The sequence below is a fragment of the Hemicordylus capensis genome, chromosome 2 (genome assembly GCF_027244095.1).
Source record: "Hemicordylus capensis ecotype Gifberg chromosome 2, rHemCap1.1.pri, whole genome shotgun sequence".
NCBI classification, from domain to species: domain Eukaryota; kingdom Metazoa; phylum Chordata; class Lepidosauria; order Squamata; family Cordylidae; genus Hemicordylus; species Hemicordylus capensis.
This window is the reverse complement of record NC_069658.1, coordinates 383,872,343-383,900,014: the sequence shown is the minus strand read 5'-3', so window position 1 is coordinate 383,900,014 and position 27,672 is coordinate 383,872,343. Positions and strand designations below refer to the sequence as shown.

General features: G+C 43.5%; 1 protein-coding gene and 1 long non-coding RNA gene across 7 annotated transcripts in view; one reads left to right on the top strand and one right to left on the bottom strand.

The window, feature by feature from the left end:
• The window catches only part of FBXW10B (F-box and WD repeat domain containing 10B), a 35,596-nt gene extending 8,152 nt beyond the window's left edge, over positions 1-27,444 (bottom strand). The window contains exons 1-12 of one of the 5 annotated variants that reach the window (XM_053292259.1): positions 27,329-27,444; positions 26,732-26,868; positions 24,933-25,020; positions 22,106-22,228; positions 20,414-20,593; positions 20,208-20,335; positions 18,879-18,998; positions 18,027-18,136; positions 16,255-16,458; positions 11,174-11,295; positions 10,373-10,521; positions 6,342-6,484 (exon numbers count right to left, since the gene is read on the bottom strand). In XM_053292259.1, the coding sequence (XP_053148234.1) occupies positions 6,342-6,484; positions 10,373-10,521; positions 11,174-11,295; positions 16,255-16,458; positions 18,027-18,136; positions 18,879-18,998; positions 20,208-20,335; positions 20,414-20,593; positions 22,106-22,228; positions 24,933-25,020; positions 26,732-26,839 (1,475 nt within the window). In that variant the 5' untranslated portion in view covers positions 26,840-26,868; positions 27,329-27,444. Of the gene's footprint in view, positions 1-6,341; positions 6,485-10,372; positions 10,522-11,173; positions 11,296-16,254; positions 16,459-18,026; positions 18,137-18,878; positions 18,999-20,207; positions 20,336-20,413; positions 20,594-22,095; positions 22,229-24,932; positions 25,771-26,731; positions 26,869-27,328 lie in introns of those variants that run through there. The other 4 variants (XM_053292260.1, XM_053292262.1, XM_053292258.1 and 1 more) reach the window with 4 other exon arrangements.
• LOC128343350 (uncharacterized) lies at positions 364-20,048 on the top strand. 2 transcript variants are annotated; one of them, XR_008315488.1, is made up of 4 exons: positions 364-1,154; positions 5,225-5,314; positions 9,092-17,640; positions 18,083-20,048. It is a non-coding gene; the product is annotated as an uncharacterized LOC128343350 (long non-coding RNA). The 2 variants fall into 2 exon arrangements; XR_008315489.1 differs by lacking the exon at positions 364-1,154 and adding an exon at positions 1,176-1,590.
• Positions 27,445-27,672: the final 228 nt, after the last annotated feature.

Sequence of the window (27,672 nt, the reverse complement as noted above, 5' to 3'; positions counted from 1 at the left end):
AATTAGGCAGGGGAAGGCCGTTGTCTCGGGGCCCCCGCCTTGGGGGGCCCCCTCAGAGGCTCTCCCTCACCCAGCACCTACCCGATCTTCCTTGTGAATTCATTTTAAAAAAAATTTCTCCTCCTTGTTCTGGCGCCTGCAAGTAAGTTTATCGAACACAGTGGAGTTTACTTTTAAGTAAATCTCTGCACAGGGATTGCGTTGCCGGTTTAAGAGTGCAGCCTGAATTCGACTGCATTTTAGAAAAAGACACGCACTGATAATCTTTGTGGATTCAAGGATAGGAAGACGCAAAATGACGGTCTGCGGGTACTTAGCCATATACACCGGAGCGCCCGCTTAAACCTGCTCCTACCACTCCTCTGCAAGCACTCTGGATTAGGTGGCGGGTTGGTTGTATTTTTCTTTAATTTTATTGCGGTGGGTTTTTCTCGTTTGCACGGGAAAACTCGGCAGCGTCTCCAGGATGCTGATCCATGGGGGAGAAGTGAGGAAGTGGGGAGCCAGAGGCACTTCCCAGTCCAAGAAGGAGAAAGAGTCTCCGGGTGTGTGATGACTCCACCCAAGTCTCAAAGTGGGGGCTCCAACTGCTGGCTTTCAGTGCCCTCCTTACAAAACAAAAGCAAAAACCCCGACGTTCGGCAGCAGCCACAGCCGCAGTGGTGTCACAGCTAGAAACACCCCAGTCCGAGGAATGACAGAGTTGGCCGAAAGGTGGCTGGTGTAGAAAAAGGAGAGGCGTTTTGTTGTTTTGCGTGTATGACAAAAGCATTTCCTCCTCAGAGGTCGGACACGCTTTAGTAGCTCGTTCACTCGCTGTCCACCCACCGGCTGGCCCCCATCTGCCAACAGTGACCCGCGCCCGCCTGCCGCCGGGGCACCAAGTGAAAGAAACGGGGGTCGGGGCGCGATCCTCCAACAGGCAGTATCAGTCCCTCTGAGCAGCACCTTTTCGCTCTTCCTGGGAATTTCATCCTGGCCTCCCCCCACCAACCTCATATATTTTTTTGTTTGGAAGATAAACTGAGTTAATTACATCATTTAAATTAATGCGGTTTTACCGCTTGCTTACAACTACTCCCTTCTTTCAGTTTCTAATACGAAATAGTTACACACTGAAACTTTATTTAGACATCAGGCCAGAGGAAGGAGAGGTAAGCGGTGACGGCGGGGGGGGGGGGGAGGCCCATTTAAGAATCTTGTCTCAGGGCCCTCTCCAACCTAGTTACGCCCCTGTGTCCCGCTATGACATGATAAAGAAATTTCCCTCAGGCAAGCAGGACAGAATGGAGGCTGGAGTTCTACAAGAAACATGCATGGCTGAGGGAAAGTAGAAGCACAGTCGGTTGTTATGACTTTTCAAACAACAATTTTTGTCCTTATTACAAGGGAATAGCTTCTATTAATCCCTTACACACACATGCACAGAAAACATTAGGAAGAGCAAGGAAAATATCCTTTCCACCTCACTGACCCACCCAGTTCAAAATCCTCTTATTGGGTGACTTTGGGTCAGCCACTTTCTTGCAACTCCACAGGGCTGTTGTGAGGATAAAAGCGACACACCACTCTGAGCTCCTTGCAAGAAGGGTGAGATAAAAATGTTTTATTTTTAAAAATAATAACAGTTTTACTGGTCAAACCAGTAAAGTAATGGCTACCCTAGGAAAAGTGTCCCGTTCGGCTTTGCCTCCTGTTGTTTCTGCCAAAGGGCACCTCTTGCAGCAAATGAACTACACAGAGCCATCAGTGGTTCTCAAGGTCCTATCTTCCTAGAAACCAACAACAAAAAATATTTATATACCGCTTTTCAACAAACATTTCCAAAGCGGTTTACATAGAGAAATAACAAATAAGATGGCTCCCTATCCCCAAAGGGCTCACAATCTAAAAAGAAACATAAGATAGACACCAGCAACAGTCACTGGAGGTACTGTGCTGGGGGTGGAGAGGGCTAGTTACTCTCCCCCTGCTAAATAAAGATAAAGGCGCCTCTTTGCCCAGTTAGCAGGTATGTATTAAACTATTTATATGCCCTGTCTTATTATTAGAAATGTTCAATACTAGCTGGGCTGGGCACAGAGCATCTGCGCCTCCAGCCAGCCCACCCAACATCGCTCACCACCACCACCGGCACGGCCGGTTTTCTGACCAACCGCCCACTTCCCCCCCCCCCGCTTCTTACCCCACCCACCCGTCCACGCTTTCTGGCAGGCTGGCCAGCCGGATGGCCCACTTCCTCTCTCCCCCCCCACCCCGCCCACTTCTTGTCCCCACCCCGCAGTTTCTGGCTGGTGGGCCAGCCGGCTGGAAAGCTGGCCCGCCACCTCCTCCTGCCCACTCCTGGTAGCAGCCTCCTCCTCCTCCCGGCGGCTGGACAGCCCGCCACTGCCTCCTACTCCTGCTGGCTGGGCCGGCCCACTGCCACCTCCAGCCAACCGCCTGCCACCACCACTGTCTCCCTCTCCCTGTCGCTATTCCCCAGGCACCTGCTTGCAAACTCTCGCAAGAGCTGCAACGCATGGGATTAGCAAAGGATACATTTAGGAGAATTATATCGCTAGATAGAAGATACTTGTTTCCTGTATTTTGGTACTTTACTCATCCATCATGCTTCAGGTTTCTTCATTGTTTTGGGAGTTTGGGTGGAGAGGATGCCAGGTATCTCTCTCATTTTAGGGGGTGTCCTTTGTCAAATGTCTGTCCCTTATCCCAACAAATGACAGACCAGTAGAAAATAAGCAGGGTCAGCTATAGCTCTAGTAGATGTCCTGTAGTGAGGGGGGTAGCTCTCTTTAGCCCCCACTTGTGCAGAGGTCTAATCTGTTCAGTGCAGCTGCCTGAGAAATACAGCTAATTTCAATTTTCCTCATATTCCCTGCGCCCCAGCTTTCCATAGCCAGCCCAGCTACCTCTTTTACCATCTCAGACCAGACCCACTCCTCAAATAACCCAACCAAAATCCAACTGCTCCTCTAGAGCCCCTCACCATCTTTAATCTTGATCAAAGCCACCCAAAAGGGCTCCCACCACAGCCTCTACCAGCCCAGCCAAAGAGGCAGGAGTTGTTTCTTCCCCCATTTTTTAGTCGTAGCTCACAAGGAAGTCCACCCCATATAAAAGAAACCTGTTATTTGATTGGCTGCAGGAGGTGCCCATTGTGTTGCTTAGCTCTGCCAGCAGGAATGGTGATAGCAACACCAGTAACAGGAGGCAAAAATAAAGGTGTCTTGATTGTTTTAAAGCACAGCTTTGGCCTTCCAGCTGCTGTTTTACTGCAGCCCATTTCATGCCTGACCATTCACCACTGTGACTGGGGATGATGGGAGTTGTACTCCAACAACAGCTAGAGGGTCAAAGTTGTGCACCTATGTTTTAAAGGCTGTCAAGGAAGGCAGGGAACCTGGAGAGTGTTCAAATACATATTCCCATACCTGTCTTCTGAAGCAATACAGTCCCAGCATAGCTGATATTTGCATAATATTTCTGAATGTGTCATTTGTAAATTATGGCCTGAAAGTGGCCAACATAATACAATGAAAAGGGCAAACTGAAGGTTAGAAACTGTCAGAAATAAGATGAAATAGCAAGTATCATATAGCTTTAATATAAATCTACTACGCTGATGTTACATTTAGAATACAGTTACATTTAGAATACTTTGATTTTCCAGCTTCAAAGAGCACATGAAAGAGCTAAAGAAGATACAGAAAAAAGCAGCTTAAATGCCAAGAGGAATGGACCATCTGATTTATTTATATCTATTAACAAAAATAACTTAAAACAGTTTGGGCCTTCTAACTGAGAAAACTGGTCTGTATTATGCATGATATAATAAATAATGATAATAAATCTTGATCATGATAAAGTTTATATCATGCATAATACAGAGAGAGTTAGAAAACAAAAGAGTTTATAATATTCCTCAAACTGCAAGAAGTTGGATCCTGCCAATGAAATTGATAAGCAGCAATGTTAAGCAGTTAAGATGCCCAGGAATTGGTCTCTGGGATGAAGGATAATAAACTGAAGGATAATAAAGTGAATTCAGGTGCTCATTGAAATGGAGACTGAGGTGCTCATTGTTGGGGGCCATAAATGGGATAGAATTTCCTGATCTGGATGAGGTTATGCTTCCCCAGAGAGAACACATTTGCAGCTTGGGAGTTCTCTTAACCCAGATCTCACCCTGTTGTCTCAGGTTGAGGCTGTGGCCAGGAGTGCTTTTTACCAGCTACAATTTATTTGACAACTCTGCCCATTGAGGAGGATGACCTGAAAACAGTGGTACACTAGCTGGTAACCTCCAGGTTGGACTACTGCAATACGCTCTATTCTGTTACTGCAGTTAGTTCAAAATGTGGCAGCCAGATTGGTCTCTGGGTTATCCCAGAGAGATCACATTATGCCTGTTCTTAAACAGTTGCACTGGCTGCCACTATATTTTCAGGCAAAGTACAAAGTGCTAGGGTTTTAAAGCCCTGAATGGCTTAGGTCTGGTTTCTCTACAAGATCCCCACTGCTCATTAAGATCATCAAGAGGGGTCTGTTTTGGGGTGCCACCAGTTCATCTGGTGGCGTCCTGGGATTGGGCCTTCTCAGTTGTTGCCCCTAGGTTGTAGAACGTGCTTCCTGTGGATATTTATTTATTTATATTCTGCTCTTCCTCTAAGGAGCCCAGAGCGGGGTACATAGTTATATTTCTCCTCACAACAACCCTGTGAGGTGGATTAGATATAAGAGGATCATCTTCCTTGGAGGCCTTCAGAAGAACCTTAAAGGCCCACTTTTTAAGCCTGGCTTTTAATGATATCTAGTTTGAATTTGAATTTTAATGAGTTTTAATCTGGTTTAAATGTTTTCTAATTTTAATTGTTTTATTATGTGTGTTTTATTTTAATGTAAACCACCCTGAGCCACTTTAGGAACGGCAATATATAAAATGAATAAATGAACAAACAAGATTAAGAGAAGAGATTTTTTTCCCATGCCACATGTAATTAACCTAGGGAATTCAGGATTAGAAACAGCAGCAAAAATGACTTTTCAGAAGATTAGGTAAATCCGTGAAGGACAGAACTGTTAAATGACAGCTAGAACATGACTATCAGAGATACTGGGGACAAATGTATATTGTCATCATGCTTTGCATGTGAATTTATCTGAGACTCAGTTGACTACTGGTCTGATCCAGTATGATAGTTTACGTTATGTTTTAATACAGCCAAAGAAAGTATGCTTACTTGGAATTAAGATCCTATGAATCCAATGGCATTTATTTCCAGGCAAGTGGATCAAATATTGGAGTTTTAAAGTAAGAGAACAATAGTCAATTCTTTTGAAATGCTTCTTAGTATATACCATACTGAAAAGAAATTATTTCATGTTCTTATGCAATCTTGCTCATACCAGCACACATGACAATTGCAAATTCTTCCTTTTTGTATTCTGTTACTATGAGTTTGCACATACTTTGAGAACCGTGGATAAGGAGCCTGCCAGTAAAGATGTAGATCTGCTCAACCAGATTAACTTAAAGGACCACTGAAAGTGAAACTGAAGGACTAGATATTTGAATCTGCAAGCATGCTACTTTCATTTACAAGAGCACTGACTCTTTAGGATCTATGTCTTAAAAACAAAACAAAACAAAACACCATATTGGTTAGTATTTAAAGGGATCGATGCAAAAGTGTAGAAAGGTTGGAGTGAGCCCAGGGACAAAAAAGTGGTGTGGGCCCCTGTCCCCATTTTCATCTTTGGAGAGGCATGATAGAGAAAGCAAAGAGCAAGCTGTCACCAGCCAGCAGCTCCCCATACAAGGGGCCCCAACATCATTCAAGGACATGCTGATGCATTCTCAGCACATCCTTTAATTCTGTGTGAGGGGTAATCATCTGAATCACCCCTCTACACATGCTGGTGTAGTGGTTAGAATGCTGGACTAGGATTGGGGAGAACTGAGTTCAAATCCCCATTCAGCCATGACTCTGGACCAGTCACTTATCTCTCAGCCTAACCTACCTCACAGGGTTGTTGTGAGGAAAAACATAAACCATGTACACTGCTCTGGGCTCCTTGGAGGAAGAGCAGGATATACATGACATACATACATACATATATACATACATACATACATAAATAGGTTGTGAGCTGCCTTGAGGATCTTTTGATTGAAAAGTAAAGGTAAAGTGTGCCGTCAAGTCGATGACAACTCCTGGCAATCACAGAGTCCTGTGGTTGTCTCTGACAGAATACAGGACAGGAGGGGTTTACCAAGATATAAATCTAATGAATGAATCACTGCCTGTAGCTTTTAGAATGCAATAAACAATACCTACTTGGGGTGCCTGAAAGCCATCAGGCATCTCTTGTGATTTCCAACCATGCTCCATCCCAGGATATAGCCATCATTGCTTCCTGTCACAAGATGCCATTCATCAAATGACAGACACCTCACAGGGCCTAAATGTCCTCCTAACGACTGGAAAAAGAAACATTTTTGTGCTGTTTTGGAATTTGTAGGCATCACATGATTAAACCAGGTTAATTACTTTGTGAAGTCAACACTAATGCTACTGGCTATAACATACTTCTCAATCCACCAACTATACTTTTTCATAACATAAAATTAATAGTACTACTGGAAGATCTTCAACAAATTATATATTTAATAGCTGGCAGGCTGGCTATTAATAAAAGTTGGACAACTGTTACTCCACCAATCATGTTTATTAAGATCTGGGATGTGGCCCATTTACTAAACTAACTTAGTGAGTGTCAGTGGAGAGAGACAGCAAGACAATAAGGCCGTGTACACAACGACCATGAGAGGGGCAAGGAGGGAAGGTGGGGGGAGAAGCAGGGATGAACCTACCTTCTCCCAGACAATTTAGTTGGATCACCTTTTCGGTGCACGACTGCGTGCCCACACGATCTGTGCTGCTCTGAGCAGTGCGGATCTCTGGAGGCCGGGAAAATGAGTAATGGCCTCCAGGAACGCCAAGATGCACCATGCAAGCAGCGTGGTGCATTGAGGGATTTCCCCTCACGCCGGGTGCTCTAGACACCCAGCTCTGTGTATACATACCTGAGCATATAGACAACCGCAGAGGTGTGGTAAAGGGTGTGCTGACACCCTTTAACCCAGGTAAAAGCCCAGATAAAAAAAGCTCGGGCTACCGGGGGAGGCAGCGCCGGGATCAGCCTTGATCCCGGAGCTTCACACGAGCAGCCCTGACCAGGTAGGGCTGCTCAAGCCAGGGCAGGGCTAGTTGTATGAACAGACTTAATCAATGAACACACAAATGGAGTCTCTTTAATCTAGTTGAGAAGACAAAATATAAGACCATGTGTTAGCCATTTGCTTTGTCTTAATAAAAGATGCTAGCTCTATTCAAACATTATGGTAAAAATGCTACACGGGTACAATACCTAAGCAGGGCCAGTAGCCCCATCTTGGCCCTGTCATTCATTCCCAGCAGTGTAGCACTCATGGTTATAATGGCGTTTGTCTGAAGAGGTGTCCATGACCATATCCATGATGGCTGGCATTTCTGTGATGAGGAGGCTGGAATGCCCCAGCTTCCCAACTGTGGAAATGCCCTCCATCGTGGTTATGGCATTTGCCTTTTTACAATGGCATGAATGGCACACTGCTGAGGATGAGTGACAGGGCCAGGCTGGGACTTCCAGCCCCGCTTCAGATGCTGTATGCGAGTGTACAGCATATTTTACCATAATGTCTAAACAGGGCTGCTGTCATTTCCATTTTGTGTACTATATGTGAATACTTTGTATTACTAAAAGCAGAAAAAGAAAACTCTGAGGATAAAATTTCAAAAATAAGTATCCACGACTTTTATTTTGTAAGCCTCTTTGGGACAGGAAATCATTTTTTTTGTTTCCATTTCTTTTGCAATGTATACTGCTTTGTGAACTTAATTGTTGAAAAGAGCTATGTATATACATTTTATTGCCGGAAACAGGGCTTTTCTTAATGTGCAACCAGAAACAAAATGTGCAGTTCCACCCCCACTACCTCCACCCCCAAAAAAGGGGAGTTCTATAAGAGTATTTAAGTAAAGTGTGCCGTCAAGTTGGTTTCGATTTCAACTCCTGACGACCACAGAGCCCTATGGTTGTCTTTGGTAGAATACAGGAGGGGTTTACCATTGCCTCCTCCCATGCAGTAAGAGATGATGCCTTTCAGCATCTTCCTATATCTCTGCTGCCCGATATAGGTGTTTCCCACAGTCTGGGAAACATACCAGTGGGGATTCGAATCGGCAACCTCTGGCTTGATAATCAAGTCATTTTCCCGCTGTGCCATTAGGTGGCTACATACGAGTATTAGTGCCGTTTAAAAATTCAAGTCATGCAAAAGTTGCATTATGTTAGTAGATGTATAAAGTGACTGATAACAATAAGAAAAATATAGTGAATAGTTCAGGCTCCTCTAGAACTCAGATCCTAGTCAAGCATACTAACTTCTCCTTTCTCTTGTCAAAGACACTCCCTACAGAAGCCATAGCTACTCCCCACAGAGATTTCATCACTGATTATAACACTCTTCTGCAATAGTACAGTCAATTTTCCAGTTCTGAGAACGTTCTCCCACTCTATGCAAACTTGTCATAGAATAGGCAACAAATACGTCAGTCACACAATCAAAAATCTTGTTCTACCTGGGTTTGTGAGCTGTGCGTGCTCCCAATTTTCAGTTGTGTGGAAGCAAGGTAAGAGGAAAATTTGGGTAGAAGTGATTACATGGAAACAAGGTAGGAGGAAAAGCTACCCAGGTTTTCCTCCCCCCTTGCTTCCACACAACCAGAAATGGGGAGCACACACAGCTCACAAACCCAGGTAGAACACAGTTTTGGGTTGTGTATATAACCTCAAAGTCTGAATACACAGACATGGAAAATGCACTGGTGTGTGTTGTAGTAGCACACAGTATGTGTACAAATTTATACCCATATATCACTGTGCAGTTCAGAATTTTCTGGGGGGTGGGGGGGATTGTTCAGTTTGGCTCTGACCTTTTCTACTTTAAAATTGCTACTCTTGCCTTCTCTTACTTCTCTTGCAGGTTTCAAAGCAGGGGCATAGCAAGGTTGAAGCGGGCCCTGGGATAAACAGTGAAGATGAGCCCCTGTCCCCTGTGTTCAGAGAGGCGTGAGGGGGAAAGTAAAGAGCAAGCTGTCACCCAGCAGGTGAGCCTTCCTCCCTCAGGCGCCCAGGGACATTTGTCTACCCACCCACTCTTGTTCAGTTCTGGTTATGTCTCTGTTTCAAATCTACTCATATATTTGCTTTGCTCTCATCGATATCAGTGCCTATTCTCTCAAGTCTACCTATGTGTCATATCCAGGATTAATGTCTTCCTGGGCTTTTGCTGTTGAACCCCAAACAAAGATATAAATGCTATCATAATGTCAGCATCCTTACTGGGAAGGTAACTGATCTCAGAGCAATATTTAAGGAATCCAAGCAAAAGAATCAAATTACAGATTTGTCTGCCTAACATCTGCCCTAGTAAAATTTGTAGAAAGCATTATTGAAACGAGAATTATTAAACAGACAGAAGAACAAGCCTTGCTGAAGAAAAATCAGCATATATTTTGCAAAGAGAATTTTGCCTCAAACGTTTAGAATTCTTTAAGTGTTTCACCAAATATGCAGATAGCAATGATCCATTGGACCATGGGTTCCCAACCTGTGGTACTCCAGATACTGCTGAACTATAACTCCCATCATTCCCAGAGACAATTTATTGTGGCTGGGGGGTCGCAGGAGTTGTAGTTCAGCAACATCTGGCGGTCCACAGGTTGGGAACTTCTGCACTAAACTTTATATACTTGGAATTTCAAAAAAGTTTGATGAAGTCCAACACCATTTTTAAAAGGGGGTGGGGGCAACTTTAAGCCTTTCCTCTTCTGACCATTTTTGCTGCTGAAGGCTCCCTTCCATCAGCTGTCCTTACAGTCAGGAAATGCTGGAGAGACTTGAAACACTCCCTATCTTTCACCTTTCCTTATAGGAATATGCACAAATCGATTTTTGCAATTTGAGTTCAGAATGAATCAGTCTGATTTGATCCAAGCTTGAATCTGCTGTCTCAAATCTGGGGCCGATTCAAACTTGATTTGATGTCACACAGTGCATTGTTGGATATCCAGAGGCTGAGACAACACATCCTGGCCTCCAGAGCTATGGGCTGCGCCCTGCGGCGCAGAACATCTGGGAGTATAGTCCACACATCCAGCAACAGTTCAGTGATCGTCTGGGAGGGAAATGAGTTAGGAACAGGAACAGCCTTCCCCGTGCCCTCCTGGTCATCTGAATGGCTCCAGCGTCTTATAAGTCATACCTTGATTAGTTCACATGTCCCAGCATGCCACACTTTCACCTGACCCTTGTCATCAGCGCTCACAATGTGAGTGCCATTCATTTTAGCAGCCCAAACAGTTCCTTTGTGCTTCAAAGTCTTCAAGCATTTCCCACTTTCTATATCCCACACTGTCAGGAACAGAAAAAACAAATGCAGTTAGTTAGTTAAAGGTCTCTAAACCAGAAAAGGATACACACAGCACATTTAGAAAGGACTGTTGTTCTTTAGCTGTTTTTAACCAAAATTTAATTTTATTCTTCCTCTTTGCATTTGTAATCAAAGGTGCACCTAGGTAAGTTTGGAGCCTGGGCCTTTGGAGCCCCCCGCCCCTGCAAATTAAGCATCATCATGCTCAGCTGGGCAACCACACCACCCAGGACAGACTAAAGAAGATTTGGGGGCCCCCAGGGGCTGTGGAGACCCTGGACTTCAGCCCTGAAGTCCAGGGGTAAAAGCACCTCTGTTTGTAATCTATGCTTTGCTGAGTATAGTCTCTCAGAAGTGTACATGGATGTGTAAGTGTAGGAATATAATCTAAACATAAAAATAACTGGTTGCAAGATCCTTACATCCAAGGAGGAGGGCAAATTGTTTGAGATTATATAGTCCCTTTTTAGAGAACATGGTGGACATATTAGTAACTTCATTTATTACATCATCATTTTTCAGCCCTTGAATTCCATTGCCCTATAATTTGATTACTATAATTCTATGGATTTAACCAAAGGTTGTTGATTTTCCTCTAATCCCCTAGAAGAAATAAAGTTTCTACTTGCTCACTTTTCACCATGCAGTCCTTGGCTCCAGACACAAATTTGTTCTTGTGCAAATGCAAGCAGTTGATGGTCCCTGAGTGGCCATTAAAAATTTTGATACATACCCCAGTGATGATATTCCACATCCTAAAGAACACAGATCAAGAGGGTGAGAAGAAAGGAACACACACATACTGAATTGTTCATTGTTGACATTCAAGGCATATCCACACAGACGTTCCAAATGTTACTAATTTGTACTACTGTGAAACCAGCAGAATGGGAAATAATACTTGGAAGAAATATGTTTTGCATAGAAATCCCCCGTATGGATTGTTTTGGTCATATCATGCCAGGGCTTCGTTAACTGCACTGGCTCTAGTGCGTTTTCAGGCCCAATTCAAAGTGCTGGCTTTAACCTTTAAAGCCCTAAATGGCTTGCAACCAGGTTACCTGAGAGAGTGCCTTGACCCATATGTCCTGACTCAGACGTTAAGATCTTCTTTGGAGGCCCTAGTCCAAGTGCCCCTGCCAAATGAGGTGAGGTGGGTGGCTACTAGGGAGAAGGCCCTTTTGGTTGTGGCACCCTGTTTATGGAATAGCCTCCCCAGTGAGGCTCACCTGGCATTGTCACTTTGTTCTTTTAGATGCCAGGTTGCCAGGTGAAGACCTTTCTGTTCACTCAGGCTTTTTAAAAAAATGATTTTTAAAACTGAGTTTTTAAAAACAATATTTAAAATTTTTGTTTTGTATTTTGTAATTTTTTTGTTTATGTCATGATTTGTTAGTTGTATTTTATGTGTTTTATTGGATGTTTCTTAATGTTGTGTTATGAGTCACCCAGAGAACAATTTGTTATGCCTAACAAAGTTGGCTAACAAAGTTTTTGTTGTTGTTATTGTTTGGTTTGTTTTATTACATTGCTCAACACCAGAATTTCCCTTGTCTACCATGTAGAAGGAAATGGTACAATAATTATGTGGCATGTGCAGATCTGATGTGTTAAATCCATGGACATAGCTAGAATTAAATAGGGGGTGGCACAAATGTCCCTGGGCCGCAGAGGAAGAGGGGCACACCAGCTGAGTGACAGCTTGCTCTTTGATCTCCCCTCCCCCCTCTCCAAAGGAGGAGGCAGGGAGATGGGAGACAGGCAAGGGCCCATCTTTGCTTTTTGTCCCAAGGCCAACCTCATTATGCCCCTGGTTGAATCAGCAGATCAGAGACTCAAAATTACCTTAATCTGCACAGCCATGTTTCAACATCCCATCATCTATATCTCCTTGCCCAATAAAGCCTACCTGTGGTTACTACTTTTTGCAACTTTTTAGTTATATATTGAATGTTCAAGATTTTAGCCTTTAACAGTGAGGTTTTGTGGAGTACAATATGACAGATAGCATTAAGGTTTAAACTGTGCTTATGAGATATCAAGAAACACTGTTCAAAAGCCTGCATAATTAAAAAACAAAAACAAACAAAGAATGTATTTAAACTGGTCCACAAACAATACATTAGTGGTTTATTAGTAATCTAGATGCCCTTCTCAGAAACTCTGTTCTCAGTACCATCCTTTTATTTTATTTTTTAAAATAAAAAATAGATTAAGTATACAATTTTTAGAAATATGCAAATTATAAATAAAAATTTCATTTGAAATTATTTTGAAAATACTCTATTGCTATACCAAAGCTAGACTGTGAGGAGCTTTGGAAGCCACAGTGGTTCCAAATCAAATTGGCACAATTCAACCTGAACTAAATCACTGTAAAGTTCAGGTGGAATTGGAGCCAAACTGAAGCTATAGCCAGCCCAATTAATTTGGAATAGTTTGGCCTCTAAAGCTTTCCCCTCTTACTCTCCCATTCTTTCCCCTGTAGTTACCTTACCAGGTTGGCAAGGCACTTTTTCATGGCAGAGAATGAGTAGCTGTGATTCATATGGTTGCTTTTTCAAAAGTCCTGAAAATAAATGTGTTCATTTCTTTGATTACTTGATTGATTAAGTGCTGTGAAGTTGGTGTCGACTCTTAGTGACCACATAGATAGATTATCTCCAAGACGATCTGTCTTCAACTTGGCCTTTAAGGTCCCTCAGTGGTACATTCATTGCTGTCATAATCGAGTCCATCCACCTTGCTGCTGGTCGTCCTCTTCGCTTTCCTTCAACTTTTCCCATCATTATGGACTTCTCAAGTGAGCTGGATCTTCGCATGTGTCCAAAGTATGATAGTTTGAGCCTGGTCATTTATGCCTCAAGTGGAAATTCTGGATTGATTTGTTCTATGATCCATTTGTTTGTTTTCCTGGCTGTTCATAGTATCCTCAAAAGTCTTCTCCAGCACCAAAGTTCAAAAGCGTCTATGCTTTTTCTATCTTGCTTCTTCAAAGTCCAGCTTTCGCATCCATAGAGTGTCACGAGAAAAATGATTGTCCGAACGATTCTAATCTTTGTAGGTATAGACACGTCATGGCATCGAAATCTCCTTCCCAAGGCCTTCATTGCTACCCTACCAAGTGCTAGTCTGCGGCGTATTTCTTGACTGCTGGATCCTTTACTGTTGATGGTTGATCCTAAAAGGCAGAAGCTATCCACCACTCCAATGTCTTCATTGTCAATTCTGAGCCTGGTTGCTGTACCCATTGTCATTAGTTTAGTCTTCTTTACATTTAGTTGTAGTCCCATTTTTTCACTGTGCTCCTTGACTTTCATTACTAGAGCTTGCAGATCATCCGCATTCTCAGCTATCAGAGTAGTGTCATCCGAGTAGCGCAGGTTATTGATGTTTCTTCCTCTAACTTTAAAACCACGGTCATCTTCTTCCAATCTAGCTTCTCTCAGTATATGTTCAGCATATACTTGAAATAATTGAAAAAATAAGAAGAAAGTATACAGCCTTGCCTTACCCCTTACGTTCCACATTCCCATTATAATTCTGTATTTGCAGCTTCAGATTTTCTTTTACGCATGGCAACATCAGCTGCTAGATATCCAAAAGACTTTAATCTAATTGTGTCATAAATTCCATCAGTACTCTGGGAGATCCTCAGCTCTTCCTCAGTAGCATGTTGAGTACCATCCGACCTGAGGGGCCCATCATCCAGCACGACATCGACAATCATTCTATTTTGTCTATACATGTGGTTTTCTTGGTAAAATACAGGAGTGGTTTACCATTGCTTTCTCCCACGCAGTATGAAATGATGCCTTTGTCGTTGTCACTGAAGTGATCTTCTGCCTCCAGCACCTTCTTATATCGATGTCTGCTTGCTTTAGCTGGGCAGCTGGGATGACCTGCATGCTTCGGGTGACCCTAGAGCAGGGCTTCTCAGCCTCTGGATCCCCAGATGTAATTAGACTTCAACTCCCATAATTCCCAACCAAAGGCCACTGGGGCTGGGGATTATGGGAGCTGAAGTCCAATAACATCTGGGGACCCACACGTTGAGAAGCCCTGCCCTAGTGGGATTATACCTCCCAGTGTACTTTTCTCATCCCTCCCAAGAACACCCTGCTCCCGCCATTATGAGGCAGAATAGCAGGACGTGTGTGTGTGTGTGATCAATTAATATAATATAGTTACTCCTGATCTTTCATATTACTTCACTTACTTTCTGGATCAGGATTATTCCATTTTTAAAAAAAGGGTTTATCAATCTGAGATACAGCAAACCAGATTGTTATAGCGGCTATAGCACATCATATTATATTCAGTGCTGAGAAAAGAAAACCACAAAATCAAAACTTAGGAACATAGGAAGCTGCCATATATTGATTCAGAACATAGGTCCATATAGCTCAGTATTGTCTACACAGACTGGCAGTGGCTTCTCCAAGGTTCCAAGCAGGAGTCTATCTCAGCCCTATCATGGAGATGCCAGGGAAGGAACTTGGAACCCAGATCCTCTTCCCAGAGCGGCTCCATCCCCTGAGGGGAATTTCTTACAGTGCTCACACTTCTAATCTCCCTTTCATATGCATCCAGGGCAGACCCTGCTTAGCTAAGGGGACAAGTCATGCTTGCTACAAGACCAGCCAACCTAGCAGCAAGAAGATCACAAGCCAATCAGAAGCCAGTGCCAAAATCAAGCCCACCAAATTGGCACTTGGAATGCCCAGAATGCTCCAACTTGTAACACGGTCATTCCATTCTGAGCCTTTCATTTGAAGTGTGTCCTGTTTTGAGCTCCGAACCCTTGAAACAGCCCATTTCAAGTCAAAACATTCCAAACTCAGAACATTCTGCACATCCCTAGTATTATTCTGTAAACTCATTACTGAGTCAATTTCTTTTATGCAGAGAACATACTTCAACAGAGTTTTGAAATATAATTGCTCAAATTCTCACCATTAAGAGGAAACTTTCCATGAGTCCTGTTCTGCTACAAATTGTAAGTGGGTTGTGTAAATTTATATCTAGGAGTGCTACAACTCTTTCTTTGAATGACCTAATCAAAGTACTTCTAACTATTCTCAGGTGTTTATCTGACCTGATGAATTTCAAAGCTAACTTATCCCATTCCCCAGGTTTGATTGGGGAGATAATAAAGTTAATAAAGTGGCAAATTTGAAAAAGAAATCCTAGGTTTTGTAAGAAATACATTTTGATTAGAACCATTCTACCCATCCAAAATATTTTATAGGTTTCCATTAATAATTCTGCCTTTTAAGTCCTGCTCAACCTCCCCAAAGTTAAATATATGTTCGAGATCAGGCTCCCAAACTTTAAAAAATGGGATTCACCAATAGGTTTTTGCCTTCAAGGTTTAAGGTTCACTTGCCAGTCTCAGTCACAGCTACAAAAGTGAATCTCTCTGTGCTGCCCTGTCCCCAAGGCACTCTAGCAACACTCTGGGATTCACCCATCAAGCCTCCAATTTTTCTACAGGTAATTTCAAGTTTAACTCACTTCTTAGAAGCACATGCCACACAGCCCACTCCAGCTAATTTTAGATTCAAGGAGCAAAGTTAAGTATGCTTTTATTCCATGAAAATTGAGCATTTAAGTGACATTGATTTCAGTGATCTGGGACTTTCTCAGTACTATGGCCCTTTGGATAGTGTATCCAAATGCAGTGTACAGATGTTGGTACCAGCTGAGCTCACCTGATGCTGAGATCATAGCTGCCACTCAGAATAAATCCTTTCTGTTCATTGAGCCAAATGGCTCGGATGCTACCAGCATGGCCACGAATGAGAGGAAGGACTTCTTTTTGCTCACTCAGATGCAGAAGATGGATTTTTCGGTCTGCAGAACCAACAGCCAACAACTTTCCACCACTGTAATGTATCACCCTGTTTTGATCCATACTGAGAAAGGAAGGAAGGAGAAGCTGAAGGCAGAATCTTTTAAAGTTTGATATGTTTATATTCCACTTTCATTTCATGAGGCAATTCAAAGCAGCCTACATGGAATTCTCAGGGGATGTTCCATCCAGGCACTGAGCAGATCAGGGGCAGCATCAGCATGTTGGCCAGATTGGACACTGGTCAAAAGATCACACCCATCGGGTGGGCCTACCCATCTGACCCCTGAAGTTATAGGTCCTGCTGGGAGTAGTGGTTGTACTACAGCCAACAGACAGGCACCACCACTGCTGCCTTTGCCTGGCACCCCTCAGAGGCCCCTACATCATTTTGGGGCCTCTAGAACATGCTTCTATTGGCCAGTGGGGAGGTTAGGAGAAAGAGTTGCCATCTGAGTCTCTTTGCCAAGGGCCTTGCATGGCAACTCCCTCTTATCTCATCCTCCATAGTCCCCACTGGCCAATGAGAGGATGGGGAATGGACTCAGTAGTGACTCTTCTTCTTCCTTCTATCCTAGGGTGGGAATGAGAGGAGCTGCTACCATTGATTATACTATCACCAACTCCTCTCTCCATTCTCCAATAAGCTGGAGAGGTGAGAAGGCCCATGTGCCAAGAGGACCAAGTGCACGGTTTTGCCATCCTCCTCTCCAGCAGCCTGGCATCCGAGTTGGACCACACCCAGACCTGCTTAGCCTCAGCACATCACTGCATCACATGTCTTCAGACCAGTGTTCCCTCTAACAGAGATTCTCAGATGTTGTTGACAACAACTCCCATAATCCCAAGCCAAAGGCCATTGCAGCTGGGGATGCTGGGAGTTGTAGTGAACAACATCTGAGAAGGAATCCCTGTTAGAGGGAACACTGCTTCAGATTATGGCCTTGGGACCAGTCCTACTAGTTGGGAGCAGGATCAAGAGGAAGAGCTGCAACTGCAGCAACACCATAGCAGGGCTACAATACTTGATCCCTGCAGACATTTTATTTTCTTCCACTCTCCCAGGTTTCAGCTGTATCAAGGGTGCTGATGGACCCACAGATGAATGAGCAATATGGAACCCCTTCCCTAGCAGATAAAAATGGTCTCTTTCTAGTCTAAAGTGCTTCACTCCACAAGAAAAATCCCAAGAAGTCAAGCCACAGATGGATGGGAGAGAGAAAAAGAGGGCGTTTGTATTTAATAGGTGAAAACAAAATCAATATGCAAAATTTTCTTTTCCATGGTGGCCACACTCCACGAGAGCAAACACATATATGCTTGCTGTATCTGGAAGTTCTTGGGGTGGATGCTGGTGTATGAACCAAGAAAGGTCCGCCATACCTGACATGTAACCCCAGGCAAAGGCAGTGGATGGAGGAAGGACAGAGAGAGATCCTCGTAGGAGATTGCTACTGGGGATAGACTAGAGCTGTATGTGATTGTTATTTGTAAAATATCATAGAAGATTAGGAAAATACTTGAACCTCTGCAGGAGAATCCATGGATGCAAAAGGCTCTACTTGGTGTAGGATAGCAATTTTGAGGCACATCTGGAAGAGGGGAAAGGGGGAATTGGTGCAATGTACATACGTGTCTAATAGAACACGAATATTATAGCTGCTGCATAAGACGTTCCTCTCTTCTAGGTTGATGGTGTCTGTCAGCTGGCCGTGATAAGCTTTGTGCATGTATTCAATCTCCTTAAAGCAGAATGAAGAGCAATGATGATAAAAGAGAGAGACACATAGAGAAGCAGATGGTTTCCTACTTCAGCTGGCAGAAGTGAGGCTTCATCCCCACCCCACTACAGAAATTCATCAGGAGCCTACTCTAGTGGAGAGCCAGCATGCAGTATGTATTGGGACTAGACACCCACACATGCAACCTTGAATTATTATTCCTTTATATGGCAATGAAAAGAACATAGCTTGAGGCTGCCACAGCTCCCAACTCCCGGGAGACATGTTTTCCATCTTTGAGGTGTCCACAAAGTCAAAGCAGTCAATGGAAAATAACTGAACACAGCCTAAAGGAGTGCTGGACTAGGACCGGGGAGACTTGAGTTCAAATCCCCATTCAGGCATGATACTTGCTGGGTGACTCTGGGCCAGTCACTTCTCTCTCAGCCTAACCTACTTCACAGGGTTGTTGTGAGGAGAAACATAAGTATGTAGTACACTGCTCTGGGCTCCTTGGAGGAAGAGTGGGATATAAAATGTAAAAAAATTAAAAGAAAGAAAGAAAGAAAGAAAGAAAGAAAGAAAGAAAGAAAGAAAGAAAGAAAGAAAGAAAGAAAGAAAGAAAGACTTGTTAACTACCAAGAGATGAAAGTTTGGGGTGGTGTACACATTTGACAAATAAATAAATAAATAACTGTCCCACCATGGGAATTCCAGAAATGCATAATACCCACAATGCACCTGTATAATACCCACAATGCACCTGTATGTGTTGCTTGCTTTGTCTTCTGCTTAGGATGATGTCACCATCTTTAGAAATCTGAGGGATAGCAACCTTAACTGTTCTGGCATAGTTGGCCATTGCTCGTTTAGGGCATGACCCCTGCAACAGATAAGAGGCACCATTAGGAGGCACCACTGTAAGAAACTGCCCATTAAATAAAGGTGTCTGAACTAAAGAAGTAGATCAGTGACCATAAGCAGTTCCAAAAATCATAATACTTAACAGCTGGCCACCAGTTTCATGGGATGACTCCTGATTCTAGTGTTGTGAGAGAGGAAGAAAAATTTCTCTGTCCACTTTCTCTACTCCATGCATAATTTCATATACCACTATCATGTCTCCCCGTAGTTGCCTCTTTTCCAAACTAAGACGCCCCAGGTGTTGTAGCCTTGCCTCATAAGGAAGGTGCTCCAGACCCCTGATCATCTTGGTTGCCCTCTTCTGCACCCTTTCCAGTTCTACAGTGCAAGCAAGTGCTCCCTTAACTTGGGCTCCAGGATCATGTGTTCACTGGGGCTGTGTTCAGCCCGAGCGAACACATAGATGGGCACCTAGGGCGTTTGTCTCCTGGAGGAATCCCCCAATTCACCGTGCACGTTGTGCAGTGCATTGTGGGATATTCAGAGGCTGGGACACATCATCCTGGCCTCTGGAGCTCTGTGCTGCATGGGGCAGGGTGGATTGTCTGGGAGCATGGTCTGCACACCCAGCAACACTCAATCGTTCGTCTGGAGGGGAAGGTGAGTTGGCCCAGCCTTCCCCACCCAGCCGGTTGTGTGAATAGCCCCACAGTATGTCAGGCAGCCCTTTGCTAGAGAAGAACAACAACATCCAAAAGTGACAAAGAAACACTCTGGGCCTGAGAAGTAATGGAAGTTCACCTGGAGGTTTTTCACACATGGCTGTATGTCTCGGGGTATCTGAAGAGCAAATCTGCTTCGCAGCAGATTCGATGCATTTTAATTCAAGGGATTAGATGGACCATTTGCATAGCTATCAGCACCTTCATCAACACCTTCGGAGAAAGCAGAAACCCTGGAGTTTTTTTCAAAAGCTTCTGGAAATAGAGGATTTTTTTATCCCAGACATAACCTCGGGCTGTCCTGGTCCCTGATAACCCGCAGGGAGGTTGAGTTAAATCCAACGAATATGTGGACTGGCACACTCCAATCAGGAGTGGATTGTGGGGGGGTGGGGGAGTGGGAAAGCCCTGCATGTAAAAGGCCCTGCTAAGTGGCAAGCACAGGGAAGGAATGTCTGTCAACTCCACAGTGACCAAGAGGGAAGGTACAGCCCAAGACACAGTACCTGCAATAAAGCAATCTCATTCTGGAGGGAACGGTAAGCTGTCTTGTCCTTCTTGATTTGTTTGACCAGGAAGGCCCAGTATGGACTCACATAGAGACATCTGATCAAAGATTTATGGTCCAGCATTCCTAGAGGATCACAAAGAGTTATGAGCTGCTATGGAGGGGAAGGATTAGAAAGCTGCGAGGCAGGAAATGGATCCTTACCCAAGATGTACTTGGACAGGTGAATGGGCAGGCAGGAAATGAAGTCTATACAGTTGACAGTAGGGGCTTTCAGGAAAGAGGTGGAGTCATTCAGTTCAACAGAACAGTGACTGGATTCTTCTTCATTGCCAGACAGCGGATGTGTGTCTTTAGACCAAACTTTTTCCATTTCTGGATAATCTATGGTAAGGACAGGAAAGCCGGCAAAGGACGTATTAAGGGATGACCAAAGAAGGGCTGGACTACTAAGAGTTCACAACCATCCCTCTATATCAGGGCTGCACAACTTCATCCCTCCAGTTGACTACAACTCCCCTAATCCCAGACTACTGGTCATTGTGGCTGGGGATGATGGGAGCTGAGGTCCATTAACAACTAGAAGGCCAAAGTTGGGCAGCTCTGCTCTATGTGCTCAAAGGATGAACCCAGGACAAATAGTCTGTGTCTTTAAGCAAATATGCTCCTACATACATTTGTCAAATATAGAACAAGGCTTTATATGAGTACAGGAGGTCCTTGATTATCACGGGGGTTATGTTTTGCGCTACCACTGTGAATGCTGCAACAGCAATAATTGAAATTTTTGCCAATGAGAATGATGGGGTTAGGTTCCCCAGCGCATTTTAAAGTGCTAAAAATTACCATGAGAAAAAAAAGGGGGGGGGAGAGAGAAATAAGAGGAGTACAGCATTGTACCTTTGCCATTCCAGCTCTCCAGCTCCTCCAGCAATGCCCCCCCAAACCAAAACAATGCCCCCCCCCAAACAAACAAACAAACAAAAACCCTTGAGATTCCACACAACATGGTTCCGCACTGCCTCCAGAAATGCCTACAAGTCATAAATACCTCTGGAAATGCTGGAAGCATGCAATGTGCACACAGGCCAAAATTCACCCCACAATAATTGAAACCGGTTATATGCAGCCAAACCGCAAATATCTGAAACTGCGAATTGAGAACTCCAGTAATCGACGGCCTCCTGTACACTCAATGCCCCATCTTGGACAGACTCCCAAATATTTGATTTTTGTTACGCAAGGAAACTGGAGGATGCCATTATTTTAAAACCAACCCCTCGCCCTGCAGATTTTGGGCAGTCATTAGCCTAACCTAACTCACAAAGTTGTTGTGAGAATAAAATGGAGGAATACATGTGCTGCCCTGAGGTCCTTTGGAGGTGGGGTTGGATAAAAACGCAACCAATTAAAAATTTAAAACCTGGGAAGGAATTTGCAAAAAATCATCAACCGTGAGAGGAGAAGCAGGTGCAGTGATAAGGTTAGCAGGGAATCCAGTGTAGTATCTAGATAGCTGTTCTTCTAAGGCCTACCTTAGGTTATAACTTGAGCTTTTCTGTAAAATTTGCAAGATGTTATGGATTCCAGCTAAACAGGGTGCTGTTTAAAATTGTAAATTATTTCTTTGTGTAAACCGCCCTGAGCCATTTTTGGAAGGGCGGTATAGAAATCGAATAAATAATAATAATAAAGGCACACAGTGGACACAAGAGTTTCTTCTCCCCACTAGTTGATTTCACCACCTCATCTCTTTCTTCCTGCCAACACTTCTCACATCTAATCTTATGGTACCCTAAAAATTCAATACAAATCTCAAACAAAAACAAACTCGGTGTGGAGACCTTGCTGGACTTGTACCCAAGATAACTGAAAAAATGCAATACCAAGTAATACCAAATATGCTGCTCTTGTCTACAGGAAGACGGATTTCAAAGACCGAAGAAACAACAGCGGAGAGAGATTTAGGCTTCATCAGACTAGAGCCAGATTCCAGATGATTGTTCTGAAGAAGCTTATCTGCCAGAGAGATTTGCAGGGATAAACAGAACCAAATCACACAGGAAATAGGAAATGATAAGCAAAAACATTTTACATAAAATCTTTCCAGATGAGAGGATACAAACTGACTCCATTGTTTCCCACACACCCTCAGCACAATCAGAGCATGGCACTGGGGCAATGTAGATACTCATGTGTGACTGGGGCACTGCCTAGTTCAAAATTCAAAATGCATTTCAGTCTTCCAACAATATTCTATGGCTTTCAGCAGACTATTTGAATCAAACAGAGGTCTGACTATGGGTGCCGCAAACTCGTTTGGTGGCAACTCGGGACCGGGCCTTTTCTGTGGCTGCCCCAGATGGCTTTGGAACGCACTCCCTGCTGAAATAAGAGCATCTCCTTCTCTGTTTGCTTTTAGGAGGACCCTGAAGATGCACCTGTTTTCCCAGGCCTTCAACTGAGATTATATTTTAAAATTTGAATGTGTTTTTAACGTGTTTTATCTATAATTTTTATCTTTTTATGAATTTTAAATGTGTTCTATTGCATGTTTTAATTTTGTAAACTGCCTAAAGATTTTTATACTAGGCGGTATATAAATTCAATAAATAAATAAATAAATAAATTAGCACCCCAAAGCAGCACACCCCAGACTCCCCAAAAAGGGGAGACTAGCATCTTCCTGAGATGTATCTATGTGCTCATGTCTCTTCCTGACATGATGATGGAAAGGCAGAAAAGTGAGGAACCTTAGCACTAATAAAGGTGATCCAATGTAGCTAGAATTACCTTTCACATCACAAAGTTTTATTGGCTCAAGTGCTGTTCAATGTATTGGGCTACCTCTTCAGTCAATACCATTGGTCCCAGAAGGAGCTTGTGGATTTTGGGGCACATGCACAGTGTTTCCCTGTCCCCCACAACCTTCGCTATCCTGTTACCTCCATCATAAAGTCCCTCCTTGAATTGGGATGGTTCAGTGGGAAACCTAGTCCTACTAGCATACTGGCTTAAGATAGTAAACACTATTTGCAAAACATCCGTGACAGATGCCTTTCCAATCTTTTCTTGAAAACCTCCATGGAACTACCTTCCAAAATCTCCCTTGGCTCCTTGACCCACTGCTCCTGTTTCCTAAATACAGCTATTCTTCTTTTCCTGTTCTCAGTTAAGCTTTCTTAACACCGCCTGAAATGTATGGACATTTTTCAGAACATCATTAAACTTCTTTTCTGCAGGCTAAGCACATCCAGTTTCTTCATCCTTCTCGTTTTCTACAGTCTTCATCTTCCTAAAACCTTGACTTGCTCTGTTCCTTCCAAATTGTCAACATTCCTCTATCTTTAATGTCAGGGCCTGGAACAAGATCTGGGCACCAGTCCAGTGTATCTAGGGCTGCATGGAAAGGCTCTCTTGAATCCCGAGTCTTGGAAATTATGTTGCTATGCCCCTCAACATAAAATGGAATAGTTCCATGGCTCACGGCCATGCAATTTACTCACCTTCTGCTTACTATCCACCATAACCTCAACATCTTACTCAGAAGTGCTCCTGCCTAGACAGCATTTCACTTGTTTCCTGGGTGGGGCAAGGAGTGAGCCTTGGGCTCACATTCTCTCTCGCTCTCGCTCTCTCTCTCTCTCTCTCTCTCACACACACACACACACCCCTACCACTACATGTTGAATATGAACTGGGGGCTACACACATAAACACCACACCAGTGCAGGGAAGTCTGCAATGCATTTACATAATACATCTACTCCCTTTTTGTGGATGATGGTTTGCATGAGAAACGCATGGCATTTGTGCACATAGGCTTAGGTAATATAATAATAATAATAATAATAATAATAATAATAATAATAATCTTTATTTGTTAGCTGCCCCATAACAAATTGTTCTCTGGGCGGCTCACAACAGAGGATTAACACATACAATAAAAACACATTAAATCATAACAGACAAAAAAGAAGAAAAGAAAATACAAAATACAATACAATACAGCTTAAAACCTCATTTTAAAAATAGTTAAAAATCAGATCAAATCTGAATACCAAAATATAAAAGGCCTGGGTGAACAAAGAGTTCTTTTAGATCTGGCATCTAAAAGAACAAAGCTAGGCAAACCTCACCGGGGAAGCTATTCCATAAACGGGGTGCAACCACCGAAAAGGCCCTCTCCCTGATAGCCACCTGCCTCACCTAAATTGGCAGGGGCATCCAGAGGAGGGCCTCTGAAGAAGATCTTAAGGTTTGGGCAGGGAGAGATGGGGCAAGGCGCTCTCTCAAATAACCCGGTCCCAAGCCATTTAGGGCTTTAAAAGTTAAAATCAGCACTTTGAATTGGTCCTAGAAACGGTCTGGGAGCCAGTGCAGCTGAATTCCAGAGTTTTTTGTTCACTAGGCTTGTAAGCTATGAGGTTAGGTGGACATAACAATGCTATTCTATGAAGTTAAGTCAACGAGAAATGAATTTAAGAATGTCAGAATCAGTAATTGGCCAGAGCTTTGGCCAATGTAAAATTGGGACAATTCCTTCCTTTGATAAAACTTTGATGGTCAAGCAGAAACAGGTGGGAAGCTGCCCAATTTAGGTTATTTTAGGGATGTGAGATCATAAAGTTGGCGTGCTTCTTCCTCCATTTATTGTTTTTGATTCCTAATGGAGCATCAGAGACAGACCTGAGCCCCCCTAGCACATTGCACAGTGTGTTACCTGTTTTCACCTTCTTAATCTTCTCCTTTGGGATCAAGAGGATACGAATCAGGCTGGCAGCCATATGTAACAACTGCATATCACACATCTGCAGCAAAAGTAATGCATAGTTTGCTTTGGTCCAGAAAGAAGCATTTAAGAACCATTTCCAGAGGTCTGTCATGGACTGTTGCAGCTTCTTTGGATCCAATGCCCGATCCAAAGGGGAAGAGGTTGTGATGGTGGGACGGGCACAGGAACGACTATAGGTGAAGTCTTTGCCGTTGATAGGCTGTAGGATTTTCCAGGTATACATCAGCAGGTCCTGATTTTTTAACCGTCTTAGTATTCCCATCAGGAATTTCCTCTGGGAAGTATGACTGGCCCGTACAAACCACTCTTGAGTGGAAAAAATCTTCCAGGACAAGATGCAGGATTTGCAGTGATGGCAAACAGGAACCAAGTCTGTTTGCTTCTCACACCGTAGGTCAGGGGTGCATTCTAGTGTATATTCCAGGATTTCTGGCACTCTTGGCATCCTTGGTTGGTCCTTCTTCATTGTACCAGGCGTACAAGAGACACAAGAGGAACCAGCAAAATACAAACAGCTTCCTAATTACCACCACCTTTGTCTCACTCTAAATCTCCTTCTAGCAAACAACAGGCCAGTGCTCCTAACAAGAGAAAGAGATGCACTACAAGGCTTCTGTTTGTGGAACTCTCTCTTTATTTTTCAGAACTCCTAGGAAACAGTTACTACCATAATTCTCCTAGAATGTGCCTGAGTAAAAACTCTTGCAGCTACTATACCACATAGATTCTAATAGACCAAGAGTGCTACTTCGGCATTTTGGAAAGCTCAAACCCTGTTCTGGGCCAAATTTTTTACTGCAGAACACAGTGATCACTTGCAAGGGGTGGGGTGGGTTAAAATATCATAGATGTGTTCTAAGAGAGTCAGAGCCCTCTGAAATCATAGGATCCTTGTCACATAGCCTTGGAGAATAAATAGCCAAACTGAAAGCAGCTAACTAACTTTATGGAGTGGGCATTTGTGGGATTTGGAAGGGGCATCTCTAACAGAAGCACATTTTATCAATATAGGGTTGATGCTTGTGTGTATTCATCATGAACGGGAGCCATCCAAATATGTTTTTATGTTGATATTTAAGGAACTAAATGAGGGAGAGGGGCTAGAGATGTTATCTTCTCATGGGTACAATCAGAAGATTAAAAATAAAAAAGAAGCACTTGCAATGGCATCAAGGCACACCCGTGCAATATGCTAAATACTTTACTTCCTGCTTCTCGGGGGGGGGGGAGATTTGATGACATCATATCCTATCATCAAGCCTCCCTGTGCAATTCAGATTGTGACATCAGAGAGCAGTTTTTATCCTTTACTTGCGGGTAGGAAAGGCACAGAGGGTGAAGGGCGTGGGTAGAGTGCTGCTTGACAGCCCAGGTATAACTTGTTGCATATTCTTATATTTGATAGATAAAAATAGGGGCACTCTTGAATGCGTCTAATAATCTTGCATCAAAGACTACTGTCTGAGCCCCTATCCCCACAACCACTACTGAATATTGTTGAAGGCTCTTCTTCACTGTGTACTTCATTTAACTTACAATAGTAAGTTAACTTACAATAGTCTGCCCTCACTGACTATTGCTTCCTGGTTTCTGAAGAAGGTGGCTTTTCTTTATTTTTCTTTTTGCAAATTAATCACATATTTGTTTTGTTAAGCTACTGAAGAATATTTATTATTTAATGTCACAACAGATCTGGCTGTGTTTACTATAGAATAGATGCTACTCACATCCACTGAGCAACATTTGCTCTTTGGTAAGCAGATAAGCAGAAAATAGAAGGCAAACAATGCAGTTTGGTTATTTGCAGACAAGCTTCTTTCGGCTGGAAGTGCCATCCTTCGTTCGCCCACTTTGCACAAAGATTCTGAAAAACATCATTGCCACCTTGTTGCATTCCATTAGTTTCTTTGCTGTCCCCCTACCTTTTTTCAGACCCAATTCATGGTGATAATTTAAACTAAAAATGTACTAGCTTCTCCAGTGTGGACTGGCAAAGTGCCCAAAGTGCCCCATAAATGATCATACCAGGCAAAGCTAGCTTGTGAGAGGAACTGTGGGGTGGGGCAGGTTCCTCCTTCCCTCCCTCCCACTGGAAAGGGATGCTGGTGGCAGGTAGTTTAGGATCCACCACTCAATAGGCTCAGCTGGTATACTGCATACAGGAGGCCCTCTTTATTCGTGGGGCTTCTGTTCCCACCTATTGCTGCAGATAATGAATCCTCAAATAGAGACCATATGGGGATTGGGGGATTAGGTGCCTAAGCACAATGAAGTGTGCTGAAAATCACAAGAAAAAGCAGGGGGTGCAGAAATAAGCACAGTACCTTACTCTACACCGACACCCACCAAACGTCCAAAATCTCTGATTTTTGTTCTTTGGGTGGGGGGGGGATTTTTCTTTTGCAGAAAAGAGCTATGAAATGGCTCAGCACTACAAAATGGTGGCAGGAAATGACATCAGAAGTTATTTCCAGCCACTCAGGAACCATAGAGCTGGTCTTGTGGTAGCAAGCATGACTTAGCCAAGCAGGGCCTGCCCTGGTTGCAGTTGAATGAGAGACCATATGTGAGCACTGTGAGATATTCCCCTCAGGGGATGGAGCTGTTCTGGGAAGAGCAGAAGGTTTCAAGTTCCCTCCCTTGCTTCTCCTTGGAAAAAGGAGGGTTG